At 60.6% G+C, this 24971-nt stretch overlaps 1 protein-coding gene across 1 annotated transcript in view; it reads right to left on the bottom strand.

Moving 5' to 3' along the window:
- Window positions 1-509: 509 nt before the first annotated feature.
- The window catches only part of CROCC2 (ciliary rootlet coiled-coil, rootletin family member 2), a 44834-nt gene continuing 20372 nt past the window's right edge, over window positions 510-24971 (bottom strand). Inside the window, 14 exon segments of the mRNA XM_043449610.1 lie at window positions 510-1696; window positions 2183-2328; window positions 2414-2418; window positions 2744-3109; window positions 3112-3500; window positions 4321-4473; window positions 5433-5592; window positions 6386-6603; window positions 9513-9656; window positions 13091-13183; window positions 17309-17485; window positions 18041-18189; window positions 18608-18735; window positions 21842-22035. Of these exon segments, the coding sequence (XP_043305545.1) occupies window positions 1394-1696; window positions 2183-2328; window positions 2414-2418; window positions 2744-3109; window positions 3112-3500; window positions 4321-4473; window positions 5433-5592; window positions 6386-6603; window positions 9513-9656; window positions 13091-13183; window positions 17309-17485; window positions 18041-18189; window positions 18608-18735; window positions 21842-22035 (2625 nt within the window). The 3' untranslated portion in view covers window positions 510-1393.

The following is a 24971-nucleotide window of genomic DNA, read 5'->3' as shown; positions in this document are numbered from 1 at the left end:
ATGGAAACAGTGAGAGACTTTATTTTGGGGGGCTCCAAAATCACTGCAGATGGTGACTACAGCCATGAAGTTAAAAGACACTTGCTCCTTGGAAGAAAAGCTATGACCAACCTAGAGAGCATATTAAAAAGCAGAGACATTACTTTGCCAACAAAGGTCCGTCTAGTCAAAGCTATGGTTTTTCCAGGAGTCATGTATGGATGTGAGAATTGGACTATAAAGAAAGCTAAGCGCCAAAGAACTGATGCTTTTGAACTGTGGTGTTGTAGAAGACTCTTGAGAGTCCCTTGGACAGCAAGGAGATCCAACCAGTCCATCCTAAAGGAGCTCAGTCCTGGGTGTTCATTGGAAGGACTGATGTTGAAGCTGAAACTCCAATACTTTTGGCCACCGGATGAGAAAAGCTGACTTACTGGAAAAGACCCTGATGCTGGGAAAGACTGAAGGCAGGAGGATAAGGGGACGACAGAGGATGAGATGGTTGGATGGCATCACTGGGTTGATGGACATGAGTCTGAGTAAACTCCGGGAGTCGGTGATGGACAGGGAGGCCTGGCGTGCTGCAGTCCATGGGGTCGCAAAGAGTCGGACACGACTGAGTGACTGAACTGAACTGAAGGGAGGCTGATGAAGTGATGGCCAAATACACACAGAGTCAAGTGCAGAGTCCAAGGTCGGGGTGGTGGGGTGGCACTGCCAGCCCCAGGCAGAGTAGAATTCAAGGCAGATAGTGTGGAACAGGGCACAGAGGCCTCCAGTTCACATTAGACAGAGCGTGTCACAGAAATCAGAAACTAAAGACCGTTAGAAGGAGACACTGCCTCCCAATAATTGTAGTGGGAAAATTCAACACATGATTCCCAGCTGTGATAAACTCAGGAGATAGAATGTGGGTAGAGTATGTGAAAGATACACTTGTGAGGTTAATTTAACAGAGACATTTTGAAAACTGTAACCTGCAAACAGGAAACTGCTTTTAAATGTGCATGGAACAGATATATGTGAACATACCTGTGAAACAGAACACGACCTGGGCCCCTCCCCTGCTCTCTCAGCCCCTCCCCCAGTGCCTGGGCACCTTCCAAGCTCCCAGCCAGGACCTGGTCCCACGGTGGTAAACCTGACCCCTGACCCTGCACACGCGGAGAGCGCCTAGGCTGGGCCACTGTCACCCCTTCCTGCCCTGAAAGCACAGATCTGGGCGGCCGCGGTCTGTCCTGACCCTGCCCCTTGCTCACGGCGCCATGGGGACCAAGTTGCTCTCTGCTCAGGACTCAGTTTCCCCTCTGTAAAGTAAGGGCTGGACCACCTCAAAGATGCTCTGCCTGGGTCAACCCTGAGGAGTTAGCTCCGCAGGGCCCAGTGTGCCTGGGGGCCGTCTGCTTCAGCCAGCTCAGTGGCCTCTGACCACGGGCAGCTGAAACCTCCCCTTCCTCAGCAGCCCTCTCGGCCTCCCCGTCCCCCCACTGCCCTGGGGTGTGGGTGCTCCCCACCTGCAGCCTCCACCTCTCGTGGCCTGCCGCACGTGCCGGGCGCCCTGCCTCAGCCTCGGGAGCGCCTCCTCCTGCAGGGCCCGCACGGCCTGTGTGGGCTCGCCCTCCACCTGGCGCCGGCCTGGGGGGCAGGCGGGGCCGCTTGACTGGCTCCCAGGTCCGGGGGGCACCTGCGCGGCCCAGGAGGCCGAGGCCCTGTGGGTCTAGGTGGCCGACACCCAGCTGGTGGAGAGGCCTCTGTCTGATCGTCCCCTGCTCTACTTGTCCTGCCCGGAAGCTCAGGGTCCCTGGGGGAAGTGACCCTTCCCCACCCAGCCTTCTCTCCTTCTGGCTTTGCCCCAGGGAGCCCCTCCTTCGGACGCTGTGCCAGGCCCCGGCCTGCCTCCTGAGCGGACCCAGCGTGGGGAGGGTACAGAAATGAGGTGGGACCAGCAGGGCAGGGGGCCTGTCTCCGAGGGGGTGACGCAGGGCAGGGACCTAGCGGGTGAAGGGCCACGTGACCACAGGAGCTGGGCGCCATGGCGGGGAGGCCCTGGAGGTCTCTGCACTAGACTCTCTTGCGATGTGGAAGTATGGCTGAGAAAGACCGCCGGTTGCCAAGTGCTGGATGCCCTCGGCGGGTGTGTGCTCTGGGGGCTGGCCCCAGGGCCCAAGCCTGGCGTTTCCCAGGACAACCCTTGCCGTGGTACCTGGGGCAGGGCGGAGGCAGGAGCTCCCCTTCCTCCACCAGCCAGCGCCCTCTGCAGCTGCCCCACGCAGCTCTGGGCCCAGGTGTGCTCACTCTTGGCCTCCCCCGCCGGGCACTCAGGCCCCCCGCCTGGGAACACCAGACGTCCTGTGGGGGACCAAGGTTGGGGGCAGCCCGTGGGTGTGCAGGCAGTCCACATGCCTGGCTGGCAGATGGAGGTGGGGCAGCTCACCGCTGCTTGGGGGCAGGGCTCACGGGGGTCCCCAGGGCAGCAGGGCTTGGTCCCTGGAGTGCAGGTCACTGGAGCACTGTGGGGTGACCTGGCCAGCCCCTGGGATGGGTCCTCGGAGGACAGGCATTGCTGCTGGCCGAGCACAGAGGCAGCCGGAAAAGGGGCAAGCTGGGCTTCCAGTGGCTCCAGTGTTTAGTGGTGTTTCTCCCACCAGGTCCCGCCAGGGTCTCAGTAGAGCCAGGGTGGACAGACAGAAGGCCCGCGGCCCGAGTAAGCGGCGCCTTCCCATCCCCCTCGGCCCCCGGGGCGTGTGCTCCTTGCTCCCCTTACCCCTCCCGCTGGGCATCCCTCGGCTTCTGCCTCAAGTCCCTCAGGGCGTCCCTCGTGGAGGCCCGGGTCCCCCTCTGCCCTGCGGTCTCCAGGGCTGGGTGGGGGCCTCCGGAGCGGCGAGTGGAACCGGCTCTCTGAGCCTGAGGACAGAGGCGACCGCTGGGCCGCGATGGGCCGCGGTGGGGGCGCGGTGGACTGCGGTGGGCCGCGCTAGGGGCGCGGCGGGACGCGGTGGGGACGCCCACGGCGGCTGAGCGCGGTGAGGGGGCGGTGGGGGCGCGGTGGGCCGCGCTGGGGCCGCGCTGGCGGCGCAGCGGAGGCGCCGACACAGACGCACAGGCGCCCCGCCCCCTCACGCGGCTGGCCTCACTCACGGGGAGCGGGGCAGAGCCCTGGGGGGCTGGGGCGCCCCAGGCGGGTGACGGGGCGGGTGCGGAGGGCACTGACCTCTGGTGGGGGGGCCGGGCGGCTCAGGAGAGGACAGCCGGCCCCGCTGGCCCTCCGCCTCCCGCCTGGCGCCCTCGGCCTGGGCCAGCTCCTGCTCGAGGCCGTGGGTCCGGTGGCAGGCCCCGTCTGGGCCAGCCTGGAGGCTGTCGGCCGCGCCGTCGGCCTGCTGCAGCTTGCGGGTGACGCTGCGCAGCTCCGCCCGGAGGGCCCGCTCGGACCCCCGGCTCTCGCAGAGCTGCCACTCCAGCTGCTTCTCCCGGGTCTCAGCCCAGGCCTCCACCTCCGCCAGCGGCCACCGCAGCCTCCGGACCTGTGGGAGGGGTGTGGGGGCTCCAGACCTGCCGAGACTTTCCAGGCGTCTCAGCCTCACGCCCTCCTTTGGGTGTAGCAGCAGGGGGACTCTGGACTTGCCTCCCAGCACATTTCTGGCAGCAGGGACCCCTGAGCCCGGGTGGGGGCAGCACCCCAGGACCACGTGCAGGTCCCGGCAGGCAGCAGAGAGCCTGGCTGGCAGCCACACGACCCTGGCCAGACAGGGCGATGGCCAAAGGCTGCCCGCCCGCTCCTGGGCCTGCGTGGGGCCAGCCCCAGGCCCATCTGCCACGGCTCACCGGCTGTGGTGCTGAGTCCAGGACCCCCACCATGGGCTCCCAAAGGGGTAAACAGGGGACAAGCCGAAGGCTGTCCCGTCAGTGCACGCGGGCCAGTGGCCAGGCCACCCCTCCTCCCGCTCACTTCACTGCTGCCCCCCAAGCCCCCTGCCCCCAACCAGGACCCGTCCCCACGGACCTCCCGCTGGGCCACCGTCCTCTCCCTCCTCTCGGTGGTGCAGCCCCGGGGCGGACGGGCCCTCCCTGACCCAGCCGCGCCTCTGCAGCATCCACCCTGTCCCTCCTGATTCGGATACCCTGTCGGCTGCCGCAGACCCTGCCCGTAGTCTGACCTGTGCCCCAGCCCCCAGGGTGCCCCTCCGCAGTTGGGTGAGGGGCCTCTGAATACTCGTGAGCAAATGGGGAATAAACGCAGCCGCCCCCACCCATCGGGAGGTGCCCAGGCCGGGGAGGAGGCAGCCAGGCACCCCTCACGGTCCCGCTCTGGCCAGACGGAAGCCCTAGGTGCTGGGCACCCACCTCCCTCTGCGAGTCTTCATGGGCGGCCTCTGCCTCGGCCACCAACCTCTGCAGTGGCAGGGCCTCCTGCCAGCTCGGCTCCTGGGCGCCCCGCATCTGCAGCCGCATCAGCTCCCGGCTCTTTCTCTGGTTCTCTGCCTCCAGCGTCGTCACCTGGACACGGAGGGGCTACTGTGACGGGGCCGCCTGGGCCCCTGTGCCAGGAGGGGCTGGGGTGGTCAGCGGGCGGTGCTGAGCCCCGCCCCTGCTCACATGTTCTGTGGAGAGGGCCCCCCCTCTCGGGCAGCAGACGGAACGCGGGGAGGCTGAGTCACGGCCCGCTCAGGGCTGTGGTCTGTTCTGCGCCCCTGGGAGAATAGGCCCTAGGAGCTGACCCCTTCAGGCACTCCCCAGCCTCTGCTGGCACCTCCTGTCTTGGGGCCGGGATCCTGAGGAGCCCAGAGCTGTGAATGATGCCTGGAGCACAGGCCACATGAGCAAGGAGTGTGCCCGTGCCTGTCCCTACAGCAGGCTTTTCACCAACCGCCGTGTCTGTAGAAGGCTGAAAGAAGTGTGTGTGCATGCTAGGCAGGCCTCCCACATGAGGGGGGCTCTAGGACCCCCATGGGGTGAGCTTGAGACCAAGGCGGTTGTGTCAGTGGTTGCAGCCTCAGGAGCCAAGGCCGGTGGACGAAGCGGTGCCCGTCTGTTCACCCTGAGCTTGGAGGCGGCGTGACAGGAGGAGCCCAGGCCACTGGGGGCGTGGGCACCGCCCGGCTGAACCCCCACAGTCAGCATCAGACACCGGGTGCCAGAGAAGGCGCGTCAGGGGAGCCCACCGTCTGTCCCCCGCCCCGTGTGGCCGGGTCTCCTTGGTGTGGTCCTTGCGGAGCAGAGCTGTGCTGACCCTTGGCTGGATTCCTGGCTCTCAGGCTTCATGGGCGTCAGGGCGATTGCTTTAAGCCAGGGAGTCTGGGGCTTGCCCTTGTGTCTCCCTGGCAGGCCCAACCTGGACCCCGTGGGTCTGAGCAGGGCACTTCGGCTGCGGCTCCCAGCCTGGGGACAGTGCCCTGGGGGCCTGGGGATGGGGATGGGGGTGCTCCTGGGGGTGGGGCCCGGGGTGGCACCCTCACCTGTCTGCGTAGCTCCTGGAGCTGCCGCTGGGTGTCCACAGCCGCCCGCTCCGCCTCCCGCAGGCCAGTCCGCAGCTCTCCTGCCTGCTTCTGGGCTGCTGCCCAGGCCTTCTCCAGGACCAGGACCTTCTGCTCCCTCTCCTCCGTGGAGCGCTTGAAGCTGAGCGGAGGGGCGTGCGTGGGCTCAGCCTGGGGAGGGGTTCTGGCACCCCAGGGGACTGTCCTGGTGACCAGCAGGCCTCCATCTCCCCACCTGCAATCCTAGGCTCCTGAAGCCCAGCCTCTGCAGGCACGCTCTGTCTGGGTGGGACTCTGCCATGGCTGGGCCACTCACCATGGCCAAGGTCGGGTCTCAGCCCCCTCTCCAGGTCTCAGCCCCCCTCCCCAGGTCTCAGCCCCCTCCCCAGGTCTCAGCCCCCTCCCCAGGTCTCAGCCCCACCTCTCCCCAGGTCTCAGACCCCTCTCCCCAGGTCTCAGTGCCCTCCCCAGGTCTCAGCCCCCTCTCCCCGGGTCTCAGCCCCCTCTCCCCAGGTCTCAGCCCCCTCCCCAGGTCTCAGCCCCCTTTCCCCAGGCCTCAACACCCCCTCCCCAGCCCCTCCCGGTCCCTGTGGCCCCTCTGAGACTCCCTGTGAAGGCCCGCCGGCCATCCTGCCCCTGAGGGCCCTCCTTCACTCCCCAGCCCTGGGCTGTCTCCTTCCGGCCGCTCAGGGTCTATCTCGTCTATTGGACAGAACTTCTCGAGGGTGAGGACAGGCCCGGGGCGTCCCAGCCTCCCCATCCCAGGCCTGCACTGTGGACTGTCTGGGTGGGCAGCTGGCACCCCGGGCCTGCCTCGTGGGTGCTCTGCACCATCGTTGGGCCCCGCCCAGTAGGACGCCCTGTGTCCCACCTGCCCTGCCCCCGGGGCCTAACCTGGCCAGGCTGGTGGGAGCTGCTCCTGGGGGCCACCCTACCTGGCCTTCTCCTGCTCGGCCCGGTGGATGGCGGCCCGCAGCTCGGTGTTGGAATCCCTCAGTGCGTCCTTCTCGCGGGCTGCGTCAGCCAGCGCCCGGCGGGCATCCTGGGCCTCCCTTTGCAACCCCTCCCGGGCCTCCTCACTGCCCTGCAGCTCCCGGCGCAGTGCAGCCAGCACCTCGCGGGCCTCGTCCAGTTGCACCCGCAGAGTCTCAGCCTGAGGGGGAGCGGGTGGCTCTAGGGGCAGCGGAGGGCTACGGGCCGGGCTCCAGCCGCAGCAGTGTCCTCGGCCTCGGGTCCTCCAGCCTTGAAGGAGAAGCAGGAGGCCTGGCTTTGCCCGGCCCAGTGAGGCTGCAGGGCAGCTCCTGGGGCCCGTCCATGACCCTGGCAGAGAACACCCCAACCCTTTCTGACCCTGGAGCGACACTGGGCTCCCTCCCCGCACACCTGGGACGTGGTCACTGGTCAGCAGGGCCTGTGAGGGACATAGCTCTGCCCACCGGCTACACTGTCCCCACCTGCTGTCCAGTGAGGATGTGGGGCCCTGGCCTGCCCGCCCCGGTGCGGACAGACGCCTCGTGCCCCGGGCTCCGGAACGCTGCCCCCTGCCTGCGGCCTCAGCTCCCACTTGGTGAAGGGGGAGTGGAGGGACGGGACCGTGGAAGGACGGGGCGCAGGGAGGGCTGTCTCGGGCAGGCTCCCTGATGACCCTCCGGCTGCGGCAGAGCCGCCAGGGCCAGGCTGTTGCCGTCACAGGAGCAGGTGTCGGGGCCTGCCCTGGCATGGAGGGCCTCAACCCCAGGGAAGACTGTGGAGCAAGTGGGGACCTCAGGCTGCTCTGGGCCTCTGTGCGCCGAGCCAGGCGGGGAGAAGGGGCAGGTGTGCCCTTGTCCCCTGCCAGACCTGTGCTGGCCCCGGAGGAGGGCCCCCGCCACGCTGGGTCTGGTGTCTGTGTCACCCCGTAACCGGGACCTCCTCACCCACAGCTTCCAGGCAGGGCCTGGGGAGTCAGTGGTTTTGGGAGTCTGAGAGCTCAGCTGAACCATGGGTGGGTATCAGCGGCCCTAACTGCCCTGGGACACAGGTTGCCTGCAGAACCCTAGGCTCAGCCCCTGCTGGGGGGCGCTGGAGGGGAGTGCAGACCCCGGGAAGGGGCAGACCATCCTGGATGCAGGGACTGTGGGGTGGGGGCTCGCCGAGGCTCGGTCAGGACCTCAGGTCTCCCCTCTGACCAGGGAACCCTGGAGACGGCGTGTCCCCCAGCCCCTGCAGGAAGAGATGGAGGAAGCCTCTAGGGGAACCACACGAACTGAGTGGCGTCAGGCGCTGGCTTGCCAGAAGCGAGCCCCACTCTGTGGCTGCTGCAGTGGGGCACTCTCTGGGTCTCTGGCCGTGGCTCCCGCGTCTGCCCATGGTTCTTGTTGTTCTGTTTTTGGGAAGGGCCGCTCTCCTCTCCCCTCCCACCCCCCACATGTGGGAGCCACAACCGTGAGCAGCGTTTTCCGCCGAGCTCAGCAGAAATCCACCCTGAAGGTCAAGGACCAGCGAGAGGGCCTATCCATCATAAAAAGCTGTTTTCATTTCCCAGGGCTGAGGAGATGAAAACAAGCAAAACAAACGCGGGGGACCCCCCTCCCCCCGCCTCGTGAGAACAACCATCCCTTTTACAGGAATTTTACAGCCAAATCGCTTAATGTGATTATAATAATTATTTCTTTACTAGAAATTGTATAAACAGCCTCTTTTGAAATCTCCTGCAGGGAGGTGACCCGAGGGCTCCGCATGGAGTCGGGAAAGCAGGGGAGGGGCTGTGCGGGCCCCGGTCCTGCGTGTGAGTACACGTGCATGTATGCACGTAGCATGTGCAAGCATGTGGTGTGTGCATCCACACACATCTATGTGCAGACACGCGTGCTCATGTTTACCCACATGTGTGCTCATGTTCACCCACATGCATGATGCATGTGCATGCGAGTGTGCATGGAGTCATGTGCGCTGCTTGCTGCACGTGTGGCGTCCACATGTGTTTGCATATGTGAGTGCATGTGTGTGTGCTATCACTGTTTCTCTGCATGGGAGCGTGGTCTTTACATGCATGGAGGTGTGTGCACTGCATATGAGCTGTGTGGTGGATGCATGCACACACAAGCATGCACACATGCATGCACACACATATGCACACACATGTACACATGCACACACGTGTGGACCTCAGGCAGGGCTGCCAGAGGGCTGGATGTCCCTCCAGTTTAAAGGCTGTGAAATGCTATGGTTTCCATGGTGACTCTGGGCCAGCCTGGCGCCTGGGAGGGCTCTCCAGGCTCCCTCTCTGCCATTGTTCCCCTTGCTCCCCTTACCCACTTCAGCTTCCCCATCACCCCAGCCCCTTCCTGGGGCCCCTCTCCTTTCTGGGGGTGGCGATCAGGGAACCCGAACTTCCCACGAGGCTGTGCTCTCCCCCTTTACCCCCAGCACGACGTGCCCAGCCTCCCCGGCTCCTCCCCCTGCTGCCCCCCGTGTTAAAGCCTCACTCTGCTTCCCCGTGTGGTCGCTGACCAGGCCTGACTTCGAAATCTGTTGAAAAGAGACCTTTCTCTTTGGGGCCAAAGTAAACAGGCTGTCATGTTAAATCACGCTCTCTTCCTCTGGCGGCCCCACTCGGGGTGCTGGGGGTGGGCCCAGCCCCTCTCTGCGCTCGCTGCGCCCCTGCCAGCCTTGGCACCCGGCCCGGGAGTGCACGAGGTCGCGGGCCCCATGGCCCCTCCCCGCCCCGTGCCCTCCTGCCCTCCCCCCTCCAGGCGTCCCCAGGCCTGTCAGAGCCCCTTCGTCAACACCTCCCTGCTCTGCCTGCTGAGCCTGCTCACCCGCCCTCTCGCCTGCCTGGGGCCTCTCCTGGCCGGGCCCCCCCCCCAGGACACCTCACCCGGCTCCTGGAGCTCAGAGCTGGCCTCAGGGCCTTGGCGGGCCCGAACACGGCTGCCCCCAAGCACACCTCTAACCCTGACCCCGGGACCGTGTCCGGGGTGGGCAGCGCCGCCTCGCGCAGGCTCTCCCCGCGGCTGGTTGGATGGCGGCCCCTGACTGGGGTCCCTGCCTGCCCCCGGGAGCCCCGGTGCTGCCCCTCACCTCTCTCCCTGCGCTGCTCCGCTGGGCCGCCTGCGCCCGGAGTGTCTCACGCAGGACCCTGGCCTCTGTCTGGTGGGCAGAGATGGCATCCTCAAACTGGGCCTGCAGGGCCTTCAGCTCTGCGGCCACAGCGCTGACGGTGGCCTGGGGGTGCAGCAAGCAGCGTGGGGTCAAGGGGCCGCCCCAGGTGGGGGTAGCGGGCCGTCTGCTCGGGCCCCCACGGGCAGCCTCATGCCGTCCTGGGCCAGCTGGATGGCTCACTCAGACCCCACGAGGCAGGCCTGCCGCTCTGGCTGACTGGATGCTGGGTCCTGAGGGGTCACAGCGGTGAAGGGTGCTGGGGCGCAGGGGACAGAGGCCCCACGGGGAGCTTCCCAGGGAAGAGCTGACCGCTCCGGAACTTCTAAGCAGGCCATGGCATGGGGGACACCCAGCGCCTCCCCGGCTCTAAGTGTGTAAGTACAGACCACACGCCTGGGAGGGGTCGGGGGACCTGCCTGCAGCCCTTGGGCAGGGTCATCCTGGTTCAGACCCTGTGGCCGGGCCCCGAGCTCGGACACCCTCTGGGAAGGACCCAGCTTGGCCTGACTCTGCTCTCCCGCGGTACCAGTCCAGGGCACTCCCTCTGCTGACCAAGGGGCCCCCGGAGCAGCAGCACCCCGCTGCTCGAAGCCCCTCCTGTTGTGCACGGGACGCCGCCTGCTCACCCTGAGCCCCGGCCCAGCCCAGCCTCTCCCACCTGGGGCTCGGGGGGTGACCCCCAGGGCCCCTGGATCTGCAGGCCGCTGGTGAGGGATGCTCCATCAGACCGTGCCCCCGCCCTCAGGGAAGGAGCCGCGCTGGTGCCGCCTGTACCCCCAGCTGCCCCTCTGCCCTGACAAGTGCGCCTTGGATGGTCAGGTCTGGCTGTGCCCCCAAGGTGGCCCCAGGGAGGCTGTGGCGAGGGCGTGGTGTTGCCCGGTGGGCCGGGGTGGCCCCTGCAGTGGTGGGCCACAGGGCGGGGCCGGGAGCCCCTCCATGCTTGGGGGGCTGCTCGCAGGTCACCCACAACTGGTGTTCCTTGGCTGCTCTTCTTCCCACCCTCCCCCCAAGTGGGTTTTAATTTCCAGGCCAAGGTGGCGAAAGAACCTTTTATGAGCGCCCAGAAGAGCTAGGCTGGCAGGCGCCCCGACCCGGGTCAGCTCGAGGGAAGGCTCCCGGGGGACCCTGCCAGCTGGGGCTTCAGCTCCTGGGTCTTGGGGGTCTTTCCTGGTCCCCTGACCACAGGGTGGTCGGAAGGAGCAACTGGGCAGAGGTCTGGGAAATGAGGCCCCCAACCCCAAGGGGCTTCTACAGCCCTCCCGGCTGTGCCCACGGAAGGGCCATCTGGCCTCGGGGGTGGGGCCAAGCCGGGCGGGGGCTCCCAGGAGGGATGCTCTTGGGCAAGACTGTCCCGGGTGCCGGGAGCGGCTCTGCTCAGTGACCCGGGGAGCCGGGTCCTGCGTCAGGCAGCAGGGGGTGAAGAAACACCATGGCAGCCAGCTCCTGATTGCAACACTCCTCCTCCCTCTCAGTGCCTCTCTCCCCTCCACCCCGCGGGGCCCCTGCACCCCTCCACCCCTCCCTACCCGGTGCCCTCCCCGCCCAGTGCCCCTCCCCCCACCCAGTGCCTCTCCCTTCACCCAGTGCCCCCCCCACAGTGCCCCTCCCCTGCCCAGCGCCCCTCCCCCTGCCCAGCGCCCCTCCCTCCACCCAGTGCCCCCCCACACAGTGCCCCTCCCCTGCCCAGTGCCCCTCCCCCACCCAGCGCCCCTCCCCCACCCAGCGCCCCTCCCTCCACCCAGTGCCCCCCCACACAGTGCCCCTCCCCCACCCAGCGCCCCTCCCTCCACCCAGTGCCCCCCCACACAGTGCCCTCCCTGCCCAGTGCCCCTCCCCCACCCAGCGCCCCTCACCCGCGCCCCTCCCCCACCCAGCACCCTCCGCTCCACCTCAGTGCCCCCACCACAGTGCCCCTCCCCTGACCAGCGCCCACTACGCCCGCCCAGCGCCTCCCCCACCCAGCACCCCCCCTCCACCGCAGCGCCCCTCCCCACTCCAGCGCCCTCCCCCTGCCCAGTGCCCCTCCCTCCACACAGTGCCCCCACCCAGTGCCCCTTTCCTGCCCAGCCACCCCTCCCTGCCGCAGTGCCCCTCCCCCTGCCACAGTGCCCCCTGCCTAGTGCCCCTCCCTCCACCCAGTGCCCCCCACCCAGTGCCCCTCCCCTGCCCAGCGCCCCTCCCCCTGCCCAGCGCCCCTCCCCCACCCAGTGCCCCTCCCCCTGCCCAGCACCCCTCCCCCCCGCTGTCTGGTAGGTTGGCGCAAACTGCATGGCCTCTCCAGGTCCTGTGGTCTGGGTGGCCAGCCCTCGGTCTGGAGGCACGCCCACTCGGCCTCTCATGAGCAGGCACCGAGCACGGCCCTGCTTGCGGGGTCAGCTCTGGGCCTAACCCTGCAGCTCACTCGTTCTTGGATTCACTGAGTCGTTCACCAACAGGGGAGCATCTAAGCCTGCGCCCCTGGGGCTAGGGGCACGCCGGGCACCAGTGGGGCGGGCAGGTGGCCCAGCCAGGAGGACAGAGGCAGGAGCAGAGGGGACAGGGCACCGGCCTGGCTGCGCCAAGTGAGGGCGCTGAGGGCAGCGGGCGGCCGGGCAGCCTCACCCTGACCAGCCCTGCCCCCAACCTGAACCCTGCCCTGAGCCGTCACCCCCACCCCTCCTGTCTGCTCCCCGCCAGCACCCCGGGGTCCTGCCTGACTGCACCAGCTGCCCTGAGCCCTCCCCCGTGTCCTGCCACCTGGCTCTGCCCCCCTCCAGAGCAGCACCCACACTCCATAAATGGGCCCACAGGCTGGGGGCATAGGGCCCAGGGGCCCACCTCACTCCCCAGAGTCTTGGTTGCTGTTGCCTGCCCTGCCCCCAGACATGGGCTCCTGAGGAGGAGCTGGGGCCCCAGGTGGCCAGCTGGCTGCCCGCAGTGGCCTCCATGCCCTGTGGGCCTCCGTCCGCTGGCCCAGGCGGGCAGGGCCTGCTGGGGTCTCCTGGCCCCTTGGATGCTCCCCTCCTGCCCTGCTCAGAATTCTCCACCAGGTCTTTTCCGGGCAGTCTCTGCCTCAGGTCCAACGCGGCCTCCCCAGCTGCGCTTCTCCTCGGGGAGGGGACTCCCCAGAGAGTCAGCTGAGGCCTCTGAGCCTCCGGCAGCTGCGTCTCACCACGCCAGGGGCGCTGGAGGTGCAGACCCGGGCTCTGCCCCCTCTCTTGCTGGTGCCAGGTCCTCACCTCTGTGGCTTTTGCAAGGGCATGTGGCCTGCCCATCCTCCCCTCCTTGCACCCCCCCCACCCATCCCGCTCTGTCACCTTTCGTCCCATGGAGACCCTGTCCCCCCCAGCAGGGAGCCTGAGTCATCTGGGGGAAACTGAGGTTCAGGCAGGTGTGGTGGGGTGGAGGGGAGACCCCCCGGGATCAGGCAGGGAGGGGGTGCCTCTGGGGTCCGCTGCGCCTGCTGGGCCGTGTGGGCAGCCAGCCCAGGCGTCCGGCTCTGGCCGGGAAGGGCTCACCTCGGCTCGTTCCTGCTGGCCCTGGGCCTCCTGCCGCACCAGCTGCAGCTCCCCCCGCAGCCGGCTCAGCTCCGCGTCCCGCACAAGCAGGGCCTGCGTGACACGGGGGGCACTCCTGAGCAGGCTGGGGGCTCTGACAAGAGGCTCAGCGGGGCGCTGGGAGTCACGGCCCCGACACCAGGACAACGGGCTCTAGGAGCAGGGAGCCCCTCGGAGGCAGCTGAGTCCCGAGGAGGCGGGTCCCGCCTGCTCCCCGCTCCCGTCCCCGCCCAGGGTACCCCCCCCACCGGCACCTGCCCAGTACCTGCTCTTCCCCAGCGTAGGTCAGGGGGCTTCATGGACCACCTCCTCCCTGGAGCCCCACACCCACCCCTGGCACAGAGCAGGAACCACGGGCAGGTCTTGACCTCCCCAAACACTCTGCGTCACTGAAGGTGAGGGGTGTGCAAGGGCCCCCAGGGGTTCCGCGTCACACCCATTGGCCCCAAGGTGGGAGGGCCCTGCTCTGTCGCCAGGTGGGAGGGGGCACTCGGAGTGGCTCACAGACACGCCTCCCCCCACACCAGACCCATGGGGACCCCTGAGAGTCCTGTCACAGTGTGATAACCCACATGTAGCTGTTTACTTATCTGTTCCAGTCACTCAACAATGCGTGCTTCAGGATGGCATGGGAGGGCAGCCTGGAGGTGTGCGTGTATGAGTGTGGGTGGGATGCCCTGCTTCCGGGGTCTCCAGTGATTATTTCTAACATTACTGATAATAGCCACAGAACTCCCATCACGGGAGGCCAGCAGACGGAAGGGGGGGTCCCTGTGCCCCCCGGGGTGACATCAGCTGTGGAAAAGGTCCATCCGGTGGGAGGGGCTCTCGGGGAGTATGGATACATGTATATGTATGACTGAGTCCCTGTGCTACTCACTGGAAACTACAACACTGTTAATCAGCTACATCCCAATGCAAAGTGCTTTTGGTGTTAAAAAAAAAAAGGACCACTTGGCCCAGAGCTCAGTGTGGAAGGACCCGTCTGGTCGGCGGTCCTGTGAAGAGAAAGGCCCGGGGCGCTGCCTGTGCCACAGAGGCGGGCACGGCGATGTCGATGCCCACATGCCGGTCTGCGCACAGCCGTCTCCCGGAGGAACTTCTGTAACAAGGAGTGTGTCTGCCTTTGGCCCCGGGTCCCAGGGGAGCCTGGAAACCCCTGAAGCAGCCCGAGGGAGGGGCGTCCGTTATGCGCCCGCCCTGAGACCGCACCTGAGCTTGTGCTCACAAGGTGATGGGGAGGATGCAGAGAGGCTCCCCTACCCCACCGCCCAGCTCAGGAGGAAGCTGGGCCTTGGGTGTAGCTGATCACACGCAGGCAAGGCAACCCCAACAGAACCCTGAACTTGCCGGGTTAAACATCTTGATTTGCCAGCAGGTGACCTGTGCTGACTCTGCCGAGAGACGGCCCTTCCCTGGGTCTCTCCACCAGACTCGTCCTGACCTGTGACTTTTACGCAAAACTAACTGCAAGAGTTGTGCTTCCTGGAGTTCCGCCGGCCACTCGGGGGCAGCCGAAGCTGAGGGGCTTGCCCAGAATCTCACACCATCCCTGGACGTTTGTAGGATGCCTCCAGGTCTTCCTTTACCCCTCACCCTTGAAATGCTGCTGCCCAGCAAACCCTTGCTTCCTCCCTCCCAGGATGCAGGAGAGCAGAACAGCGGTGGACGTGGGCCTTGGTGCCCAGCAGGTGCACGGAGCCACTCCGGGCAAGTTATTCACCGTCCGCGAATCTGTTTCCCACCAGTCAAGGGGGCCCCGTAAGAGGGTGTCCCTCACAGTATTGTGAGGATGAAACCAGCCATGCAGAAGAGTCTGACAATAAACCTTGGTTATTCCTGCCACTGCGACTCTTCCATCGCAATTTGCATTTTGTACTAACACCTGAGAGGCCTGCCACAGTGCGATAACCCACGTGTAGGTATTCACTTGTCTATTCCACCCACTCAGCAGTGCGTGCTTCAGGATGGCATGGAATACTGGAAGAGCCTGGACTCAGTGGGTAGCTTTCACATGCCCAGTATCTGATTAGAGGCTGTTTGGATGGTTGGCTGATGGGTGAACACACTGACAGATGACTGGCTGGCTGATCAGAGGGATGGAAGGATAACCAGACGCACGGATGGACAGTGCATGGATGTGGATGGGCAGCTGAGTGTGCGGACAGAGGGAAGGGTCTGCAAGTGACTGATGGATGAGTAGTTGAGTGAGTGAGTACATGGGTAGCTGAATGAGCGGATGGATAGTCCTGATGGTCATGTGCGTGGATAGCTAGACAGGTATTTAAGCAAATTGATGGATAGATTTATGGTCAAGTGTGTGGATAGACAATTGGGTGTGTTAATAGATGACCAGATATGTGGGTAGACAGCTGGGTTTGTGAATAAAGAATAAACATTCAAGTAGATAGATGGATGATGGACAACATGGATGTGTGGCATGGACATGGATGTGTGAATGGAAACACAGTGCGTGCATAAATGTGTAAATGCTGTTGTTGTTCAGTCACTAAGTTGTGTCCCACTCCTTGTGACCCCATGAACTCTAGCCTGCCAGGCTTCCCTGTCATTCACTATCTCCTGGAGTTTGCTCAACTCATGTCCATTGAGTTGGTGATGCCATCCAACCATCTCATCCTCTGTTGCCCTCTTCTGCCCCTGCCTTCAACCTTTCCCAGAATCAGGGTCTTTTCCAATGAGTTGGCTCTTTGCATCAAGTGGCCAAAGTACTGGAACTTCAGCTTCAGTATCAGTCCTTCCAATGAATATTCAGGGTTGATTTCCTTTAGGATTGATTGGTTTGATCTCCTTGCAGTCCAAGAGACCCTCAAGAGTCTTCTCCAGCACCACAATTCAAAAGCATCAATTCTTTGGCACTCAACCTTCCTCATGGTCCAACTCTCACATCTGAGCATGACTACTGGAAAAAGCCATAGCTTTGGCTAGATGGACTTTTGTCACCAAAGTAATGTCTCTGCTTTTTAATATGCTGTCTAGGTTCATCATAACTTTTCTTCCAAGGAGCAAGCATCTTTGAATTTCATGGCTGCAGTCACCATCTGCAGTGATCTTGGAGCCCAAGAAAATAAAGTCTGTCACTGTTTCCAGTTTTTCTCCATCTATTTGCCATGAAGTGATGGGACCTGATGCCGTGATCTTAATTTTTTGAATGTTGAGTTTTAAGCCAGTTTCTTCATGCTCCTCTTTCACTTTCATCCAGAGGCTCTTTTGTTTCTTTTCACTTTCTGCCATAAGGGTGGTATCATTTGTATATCTGAGATTATTGATATTTCTCTTGGCAATCTTGATTCCAGCTTGTGCTTCATCCAGCCCAGCGTTTCTCGTGATGTACTCTGCATATAAATTAAATAAGCAGGATGACAATATACACCCTTGACATACTCCTTTCCCAATTTTGACCCAGTCTGTTGTTCCATGTCTGGTTCGAACTGTTGCTTCTTGACCTGCATACAGGTTTCTCAGGAGCCAGGTAAGGTGGTCTGGTATCCCCATCTGTTGAAGAATTTTCCACAGTGGTTGTGATCCACAGTCAAAGGCTTTAGCATAGTCAATGGAGCAGAAGTAGATGTTTTTCTGGAACTCTCTTGCTTTTTCTACGATCCAACGGATGTTGGCAATTTGATCTCTGGTTCCTATGCCTTTTCTAAATCCAGCTTGTACATCTGCAAGTTCTTGGTTCACGTACTATTGAAGCCTAGCTTGATGGATTTTGAGCATTATCTTGTGAGAATGTGAAATGAGTGCAATTGTGCAGTAGTTTGAACATTCTTTGGCAGTGTCCTTCTTTGGGATTGGAATGAAACCTGACCTTTTATAATATGTATATATATAAATATATGTGTATATATTTATAAGTGGGCAGGTGGAATAATGGGCAGATGGATGACTGGGTGGATGGGTGTGTGGATGGGTGAATGTCTGGATAGACAGGTGGGTGGATTCATAGATGGATGGCTGGACAGGTAGCTGGATGGACAGATGGTTGGGTGGGCAGACGGATGGAGGGACCGAGAGGAGGGTGAATGTCCACCAGGACTGCGGTGGGAGATCAGAGCTGCGATTACAGTGACTTACACAGCGGCCCACACAGCCCTCTTACTGGGTCGGGCAGGCACGGCGAGTGGATGGGGGCCCCCCGCCCCACGGTCCCCCCGTCACCTGCTGCTTCTCATGCTCCAGCTGAAGGAGACGCTCGTCTCGCTCACGCCTCAGGCTCTGAATTTCCTCCTTCAGCGCCTCCCTCCTGGTTGCGCTCTTCGCCACCAGCTCCTTCTCCCGTTTCAGCCGGCATGCTGCTGCTTCCTTTTCTTCCGTCAGAGACAGACTCAGGGTCTCCTGGCCCGAAGGAGGGGGTAGGTGTGAAGACATACAGGTCAGAACTCATGAGAGCAGCAGGCATCTGTGCTCCTGAGTGAGAGCAGGTCCGTGGACGCTGGGGCGGGACAGCTGCCCGGAGGGCGTCCAGGCCAGCTGGCGGTAGGCCCCGTCTCCCGCAGCGACAGGAGCTGTGGAGGGCTCTGAGCCTCAGCATCTGCCACCCCGCTGCCCAGTCACAGCTCAGAAGCCGTTCCTGAGCTCGGAGCACCAGGCACCCTGTTGCCAGGGTGTATGAGGACGTGTCACTCGGGGCCTGCCGGCCTGGGACCAGTGGACGGCTCAGAGGGCACAGAGCTCCCTGCGAATATGGGCCTCGGACCGCGGCAGGTCAGCCGGCACCCCGGGGCGCCTCCTCTGTGAGGGCCGTGAGCGGTCCTCCCGCCCAGCCCCAGGGTGTCCTGGCCCGCCTGCCACCCGCTGGTCTCCTGGGCTTGCTGCCTCCGTGGACACAGCAGGGACACGTCCCTGGGCGGTGACCGGGCAGCTGGGGGCGGGGGTCCTGGGAAGGCAGACCTTCTCCCTCTGGAGCCGCGCGAGGTCCTCGCGGTGGGCCAGCGCCCGGCTCTCCAGGGCCAGCTGCGCGTCCCGCTCCCGCTGTGCCACCTGCTGCCGCAGCCTCGTCTCCTGGGCCTCCCAGGCGCTCTGTAGCTGCTCCAGTTCCCCTGCCAAGGGACAGGCACGTCCAGACCCGCGGGGAGGCCCGGCCCCGCAGCACCCTGCTGCCCGTGGGCCCCTGGCTCTGGGGAGGCTGCAAGCCGGTGGGACAGAGCCCCCGACCACTCAGCAGGCACATGTCTTGATAGCAGCCCGCACGGCTGGGGTGGGCTGAGCAGAGGCGGGGTCACGGGGGGTGGGCAGCGGCTGCCACTGGGCCTTGTGACTGAGCCCATCCCGAGACATGGGCGGCAGCAGGCCCGGTGGGCGCCCGCCAGTCGCAGACAGCAGCCGCAGGGGCTCTCGGCTGACTGTAGACGTGCGCTCCCCGCCGTGTTTGGCCCCGTTGGGGTGCAGTGAGCCGGAGCCGCCCATGGGGGGACAAGCTCAGGGAAGGGGGGCAGAGGGAGCTCATCGGGGCAGCACCTTGCAGGGCCTGCCGGGCCAGCCGTGCGCTCCGGGCCTCTCCCTCCAGCTGCTCCTGCTGTGCCCGCAGCTGCGATGCCAGCTCTTGGGCCTCAAAGAGGCTGCTCTCCAGGGCGTCCCTCTCGGCCCTGCGGGGAGTCATCACACCACAGGCGAGTCACCCACGCCAGCAGAGGACCCTGCTGGATGAGGCAGCGTGGAGCCCATTTGCTGGGATGGTGTCCTCCAAGGCCGGGCCGTCAATCAGAAGGCAGACAGAGGATGCCTCATTCATTTTAAATCTCTAAGAACAGATTGGAGCCCACACAGAAAACATTCCAGGTGGATTAAAAAGCTAAATACAAAACCAAAATAGATAACAACTAAGCAACTCAGAACTGTAAAAACTGTAGAAGAAAGTACAGAAGGATATTTTATAATCTTAAGCAGGGCACAAAAGTCAGAAGACAAAAATAAGGAGGCCAACAGTCCTGAATGCATTTAAAGAGAGGGAGACAGAGTTCTGTGCAGAAAAGATTCCACAAATCAAGTCAAAAGGGGGACAGACTTGGAGACAATATTTGCACTAAATATATTACAGTTAATATCCATCATATACAAAGAGCTCCTACCAATCAATGACAGAAAGTGGCTTATCCGACAGAAAAATGAGAACAATGGCTGTTATTCACAAAGGAAACAAGAATGGTGAATAAACATATGAAACTCACTAGTCCTCAAGGGGGTTCAGATCTTATCTGTGTTGTTTCATCCATCATGCATCACATTAGCAAAGCTGAAAATAGTGATCATATCTCTTGTTGGCAGTGGTGCAAGGCCCACTTTGGCAGAGGGGGACTAGGAAATTTTAAAACATAAACTGTGCAAAGATTTTGTTTGGATCAGCAATTCTAGTTCTAGGGGTCAGCGCTTTAGAAACACACGTGAACCAGTGACTCAGTACAGGACACTCCCTGTAGCCTCAGATAGGGCCTGAATCTGACTCAGCGTCCATGCCATTCAATGCAAGAATGTTTCAGAAACCACAGTGCATCTCGTCCACTGCTGACGATGATGAGGAAACTCTGTGCCCTCTCTGAGGAGCAGCCTCCAGCGCAGAACACGCGCAGCACCATCCCCGGCATGGAGAAGCTGCCTCTGCGTCTGGGCAGACACGGCCAGTCAGAAAATGCCTGGGATGGACAGGGCCACTCAGCAGCTCCCGCTTCTGGGGAGGGTGATGGCGGGACCTGCGTCTCCAGCAGCAAGTCCGTCAGTCACCAGCCAGACAGTGAGCACGCATTCATATTAATGGTATGTGCTGAGTCCTGCACTGATGCACGGTGAAAAAAATCCACTGACCGAACAACAGGGATACAAAACAAACACTCCGCACTGACGCCACGTGAAGACACAGCCCACGCCCAGCCCCAGACAGGCCGGCCGGCCAGGGAGAGCTGTGGGCCGCAGAGGACCTTGCTCAACCTGCCCGGCCCCCAGAGCGTCCCTTGGGCCCTGCACACGGCCGCCGCTAGTGTCGGGGAGGGGCGTGTCAGCACCTCCCAGGGTGCCCTGAGGTCTGCAGAGCCCAGGAGCCTCACTGTTCTGGTACCCTGGCCCTCCAGAACCCACCCTCGAAGCCACGTGCGTTCCCTGCTCGCCACGTCCGTCTGCCTGTGCCCTCTGCCTGGAGGGGTCTTCCCAGTGTCCTGTCCACTCCACACGCACTTTCCCCAGGTGCCCACCTGGTCCCCTCTGGGGGACGTGGCCTGTGTAGGTCAGACACTGAACGGTCACTCAGAGGCAGAGACTCTGAGAACGAATCCAGTCTCTCCCCCATCCCACCTCCTGGAAGGCGGCTGGCACCACCAGCAAGGGCGAGGGGGTGTGGGCATGGACTCAGTCCATCTTGCTGAAGCCTGAGAACTAAGAGGGGTCCCTGGTGCTGCAGCCTTGTCAGGGCCTGGGACTGGGGGCCGGACGACCTCAAAACCCAGGGTCCTCACTCATTAGGAGAAGCACGTCATGTCCCAAGCACCTTGTCAGCAGAAGCTCAGACTGGTCACTGGGAAACGCTGTTTAGTGGCTGTGTGACTGTGTCTGGGGCCTGCAGGACCACCGTGTGCAGAGGCCCTGGGCCCAGTGGTCACGGGTGAGTCAGGGGAGGGTCCTCTGACCAGGTCCTGTGGGCTGGGCAGCAAGTGATGGCAGGAGGAAAGAGGCGCCCGACCCCTCCCCTCAGAGTGCCGGTGGGGCCTGGGAGGGGTCCAGGGGCAGAGCTTGGGACCCTCTGCTTTCGCCCACCCACAGAGACCTCGTCAGGCTTCCTGCTGCAGTCTGTGCCCACAGTTTCATTGGGAGGGGGAGTCTTCCCTCTTTCCCTCCCTTTTTCTTCCATGACAAAGTTCAAGGATCCTGATCTCTAAATTTTCTCATGGCCTCTAGTTCTGGAATTCCGGGAGGAACTCTTTCTATAAAAACACTTGGATGTTTCTGAGATGGGTGCAAGGTGCAGAAAGCCATGAGCCTGTGGATGTCCTCAGAGGTCACAGGCCAGCTCAGCTCACCAGGCAGCCGTCTGCAGGGTACCCCTTCTTGCCTATGAGTGTCTGCCCCAGCTCTCCTGGAAGTGGCCCCGATGGTTTCAGGGTTTACCCCGCCCCCTCAGCCTCGTGGTTCCCTGGGGCTGCCAACACCCCAGGCTCCAGGAATAAGCATAGGGCCCCAGTCTGCCCGTCTGAGCCCTGTGGCTCCCAGGATCCATTCAAGGACATCGGATGGTTCAAGATGGCTGTGGGCAGAGGCTATCAGGACTCATGGGGCAAAGGGTGCTCTGTGTCTGCTGGCCATCTTGCCAGCTTTCACCTTGAGCCTGCCCAAGAATGACAGGGGAGAGGCGGGGAGTTGAGGGTACCATGGGAGCACCTGGATCCAGCCTTGCCTGAAGCGGTAAGTACCTGGTACTGCTCAGATCCGTGAGCAAGACTTTCCACGTCTTTCTGCTGACCTGAGATGGGTTTCTGCTGCCTGCCACCCGGCCAGTGCAGCCCCCTCTCTCAGGAAGGCTGCCCTAGGCACATCTACCTCTTGCAGGTGCTCCATGAGCCCGCAGGCACTGCGTGTGCCCCTCACTTATAGCCTCTCTGCCATGTACACACACTTGCCCCGCCCCACGGTCACTGCGTGCCCGTCCACACGACACTGTGGCCTGGAGGTCAAGGCCACATGAACACTTGCCGGTGGGTCCCCAGGTACCTGAGATCGGCTGCCTCCTCGGCCATGAGCTGACCTCGCTTCTCCAGGGCCTCCTGCTTGGCCAGCAGCTGGACCCGCTCTTCAGACAAAGCCTCCTTCTCCTGCAGGGCCCTCTGGAGAGCGGCCATCTGGGCCTCCTGGTCCTGCAGGCGCTGGGCCAGCTGCTTCTCCAGGGCCTGTTTCTTGCATGTGACCTAGAGGAGGAGGAGGGGAAAGTCCAGCAGAGAGAGTGGGAGGGTTACGAGGGGCCTCTAGAGGGAAAAGGAGGACTTCAGAAAAAGTGGTTTCCTTCAGAACAGCAACGGAGGAAAGAGTGGAGGAGGACCATGGCCAGGAGACGTAGAGGACCCCTGGTGCATGTGTGTTTTCACAGCAGAGAGGCCTCCAGTCCTGAAACCATGATGGAGAAATTATTGGATTGAGCACCACCAGGTGGGATCCAGCTGTCAATCTAAACAGTAACCTTTGTTGGGCCACAAGTTTCCAGGGTTGGGAGACATTGCACAGAAATGCGAAGAAGGTGACAGAAGACCAGATTGTTGCAGACTAACACCTCCACCAAGAACATCACAAAAATCTGGACAAAATCTATCACAGGAGTCCGTACAGGGCCTCAGAGAGCTGCCCAGGCAGCTGAGACTGAAGGAGCCAAAATCTCACGAGGAAAGGGAGGCAGAGGAGTGAGGCCACCACTCAGCATCTCTGCTCTCCTTGGAGCATGTGCTGGTTTAAGTCTGGACTGAGGAGCTGAGAAGCCCGGGAGAGCTTCCAGCCATCCTGTGTCTTTAGGAGTAGAAGAATATGAGCTTACAGACCTCAGCGCAGAGGGTCCTGATAAACATCCTAGGTTTCCAGTTGTAATCATAGGAGGGCTTCATCCTCGTAGTGGTGGTGAAGCAGAATAGACACTGCCCCCAAACCTGGCTTCCCTGGTGGCTCAGGATGGTAAAGAATCTGCCTGCAATGCAGGAGACCCGGGTTCCGTCCCTGGGTTGGGAAGGTCCCCTGGAGAAGGGAATGATTACCCACTCCAGTATCCTTGCCTGGAGAATCCCATGGACAGAGGGGCCTGGCGGGCTACAATCCATAGGGTTGCAAACAGTCAGACAAGACCAAGCCACTAACACTTTCACTCTTCTAACTTTCAAAAACATGAAGATCGGGTTTCAATCACCTCAGTCATGGATTAAAGTGATCTACCCCCACTGACTGCCAGAACCAAAAGTGATTCCTCCCTAGAAGAATGGCATCATCGAGATCCTCAAATTATTTCTACAATTTTTTATATTTAATACTTGGCTTTTATTCAACACAACCAAGCATGTTAGAGGTAGAATCACATGGCAAAAAGCTACATGTAAGAACTTAAAATAGACACACAGGCCTCCCTGCCCATCTGGCTATCCGGATATTGAAGTTATCAAATACAGACTTTAAAATAGCTGTGATTAATATGTTCAAGAAGATGGATGGCAAAATGTAGAGTTTCGCAATAGAACTGGATGCTTAATGGAATAAGAACAACAACATGATCATCTTAATAGAGTCAGGGAACACATTTCATGGAATTCAAAGCCCATTCACAGTTTAAAAAAAAAAAATCTCAGCATGCTAGGAATAAAAGAGAACTTCCTCAATCAGATAAGAGGCGTCTATGAAAAACCTCTAGATCGCATCATACTTGACAGTGAAATTCTTTCCCCAAAGTTGGGTTTGGTATTAACAGAAAGATGGCCAGTCTCACTACTTTTTTTCAGATTTGTTCTGTAGGTCTTTAGCCAGTGAATTAAGAGAAGAGATGAAAGTCACTGAGATCAGAAAGGAAGTAAAACCATTGTTATTCACAGGTAACATGATAATGTACATGTAAAATCCTGGTGCTTATCAGTCTATTTGTCAGGGTTGCATGATCAAAAGTTAATATATGAGATTATATTTCTACATACTAGTAATGGACATAGGAAAATGAAATTGTAACAGCAAGGCATAATATTAAATCCAGGAATTAATTTAATCAAAGATGTGTAAAGTCTCTACACTGAAAACTACAAAACACAACTGAGAGGAATTAAGTAAAGAAAACAACGGAGAGATATACCATGCTCATGGATAGACAGCTGGATACGGTTAAGACGTCCATTCTTCTCAAACTGATCTATAAATTCAACAAAATCCCAGTCAAGGTTCTACCAGGTTTTTTTGGGGTGTGCAAATTGACAAATCTGATTCTAAAATGTAAATAACCAAACAATCTTGAAAAGAAGGATTAGATGGGAATACTCAATATTACTTCATTACAAGATATTAGAAAGCTACAGTAGTGAAGACAGTACAGTTTTGGTGAAAGGATGAACAAATAGATGAATTTGCACAGATCACAATATGATCTGGGCACATACATGCACAAGTAGGCTCAATTTATTGTTGCCAAGATCATCCCAGAAGGAGAGGAAAGTCTTTTAAAAATTGGTGCTGAAACAACTGGATATTAATGTGAACAATGGTGGACCCCAGTTCCTATTCCATACCACACACCCAGTTCTCACACCTTCGTGCATGTCAGAGTCACTAGGAGGGATGACTAAAATCCAGATTTTTGGCCCCATTCATAGAGTTTCAGATTCAGTAGGTTTTAGGAGGGCAGCTGAGAATCTGCATTTTAAGCAAGTTCTCAAGTGAGACTGATGCTGCTGGCCTGGGGAACACACCGTGAGAACCTCTGCTCTACAGAAAAGTCAGCTTTACGTGGATCACAGACCTAAGTAAGGACTGGAGGAAAACACACTGGGATACTGTCTTATCCTCGGGCTGGGCAAAAATTTCTCAGACAACACGTAGAAAATACTAACCATAAATTTTTAAAAAATTTGCTAAAATGAATTTTGCCAAAGTTAAACTTTTCTGTCCATCAAAAATGCTGGCAACAAAATGTATACACAAATCACACCAACGTGAGAACATCTGTCTGACAAAGTGTTTGTACCCAAGATATGTGAACTAGAAACCCGTAACCAAAATGGGAAAACCCAATAAAAGTAGACAGTAGGCCTGAACAGACACTCGACAAGTTAAGGTATGCAAATATTTGATAATCATATGAAAATGTGCTTAATGCCTTTTATTATCAGAA

Source organism: Cervus canadensis, chromosome 2, assembly GCF_019320065.1.
Source record: "Cervus canadensis isolate Bull #8, Minnesota chromosome 2, ASM1932006v1, whole genome shotgun sequence".
NCBI lineage: Eukaryota > Metazoa > Chordata > Mammalia > Artiodactyla > Cervidae > Cervus > Cervus canadensis.
The sequence above is the reverse complement of the archived record's forward strand: the minus strand, read 5'-3'. Positions and strand labels throughout refer to the sequence as shown.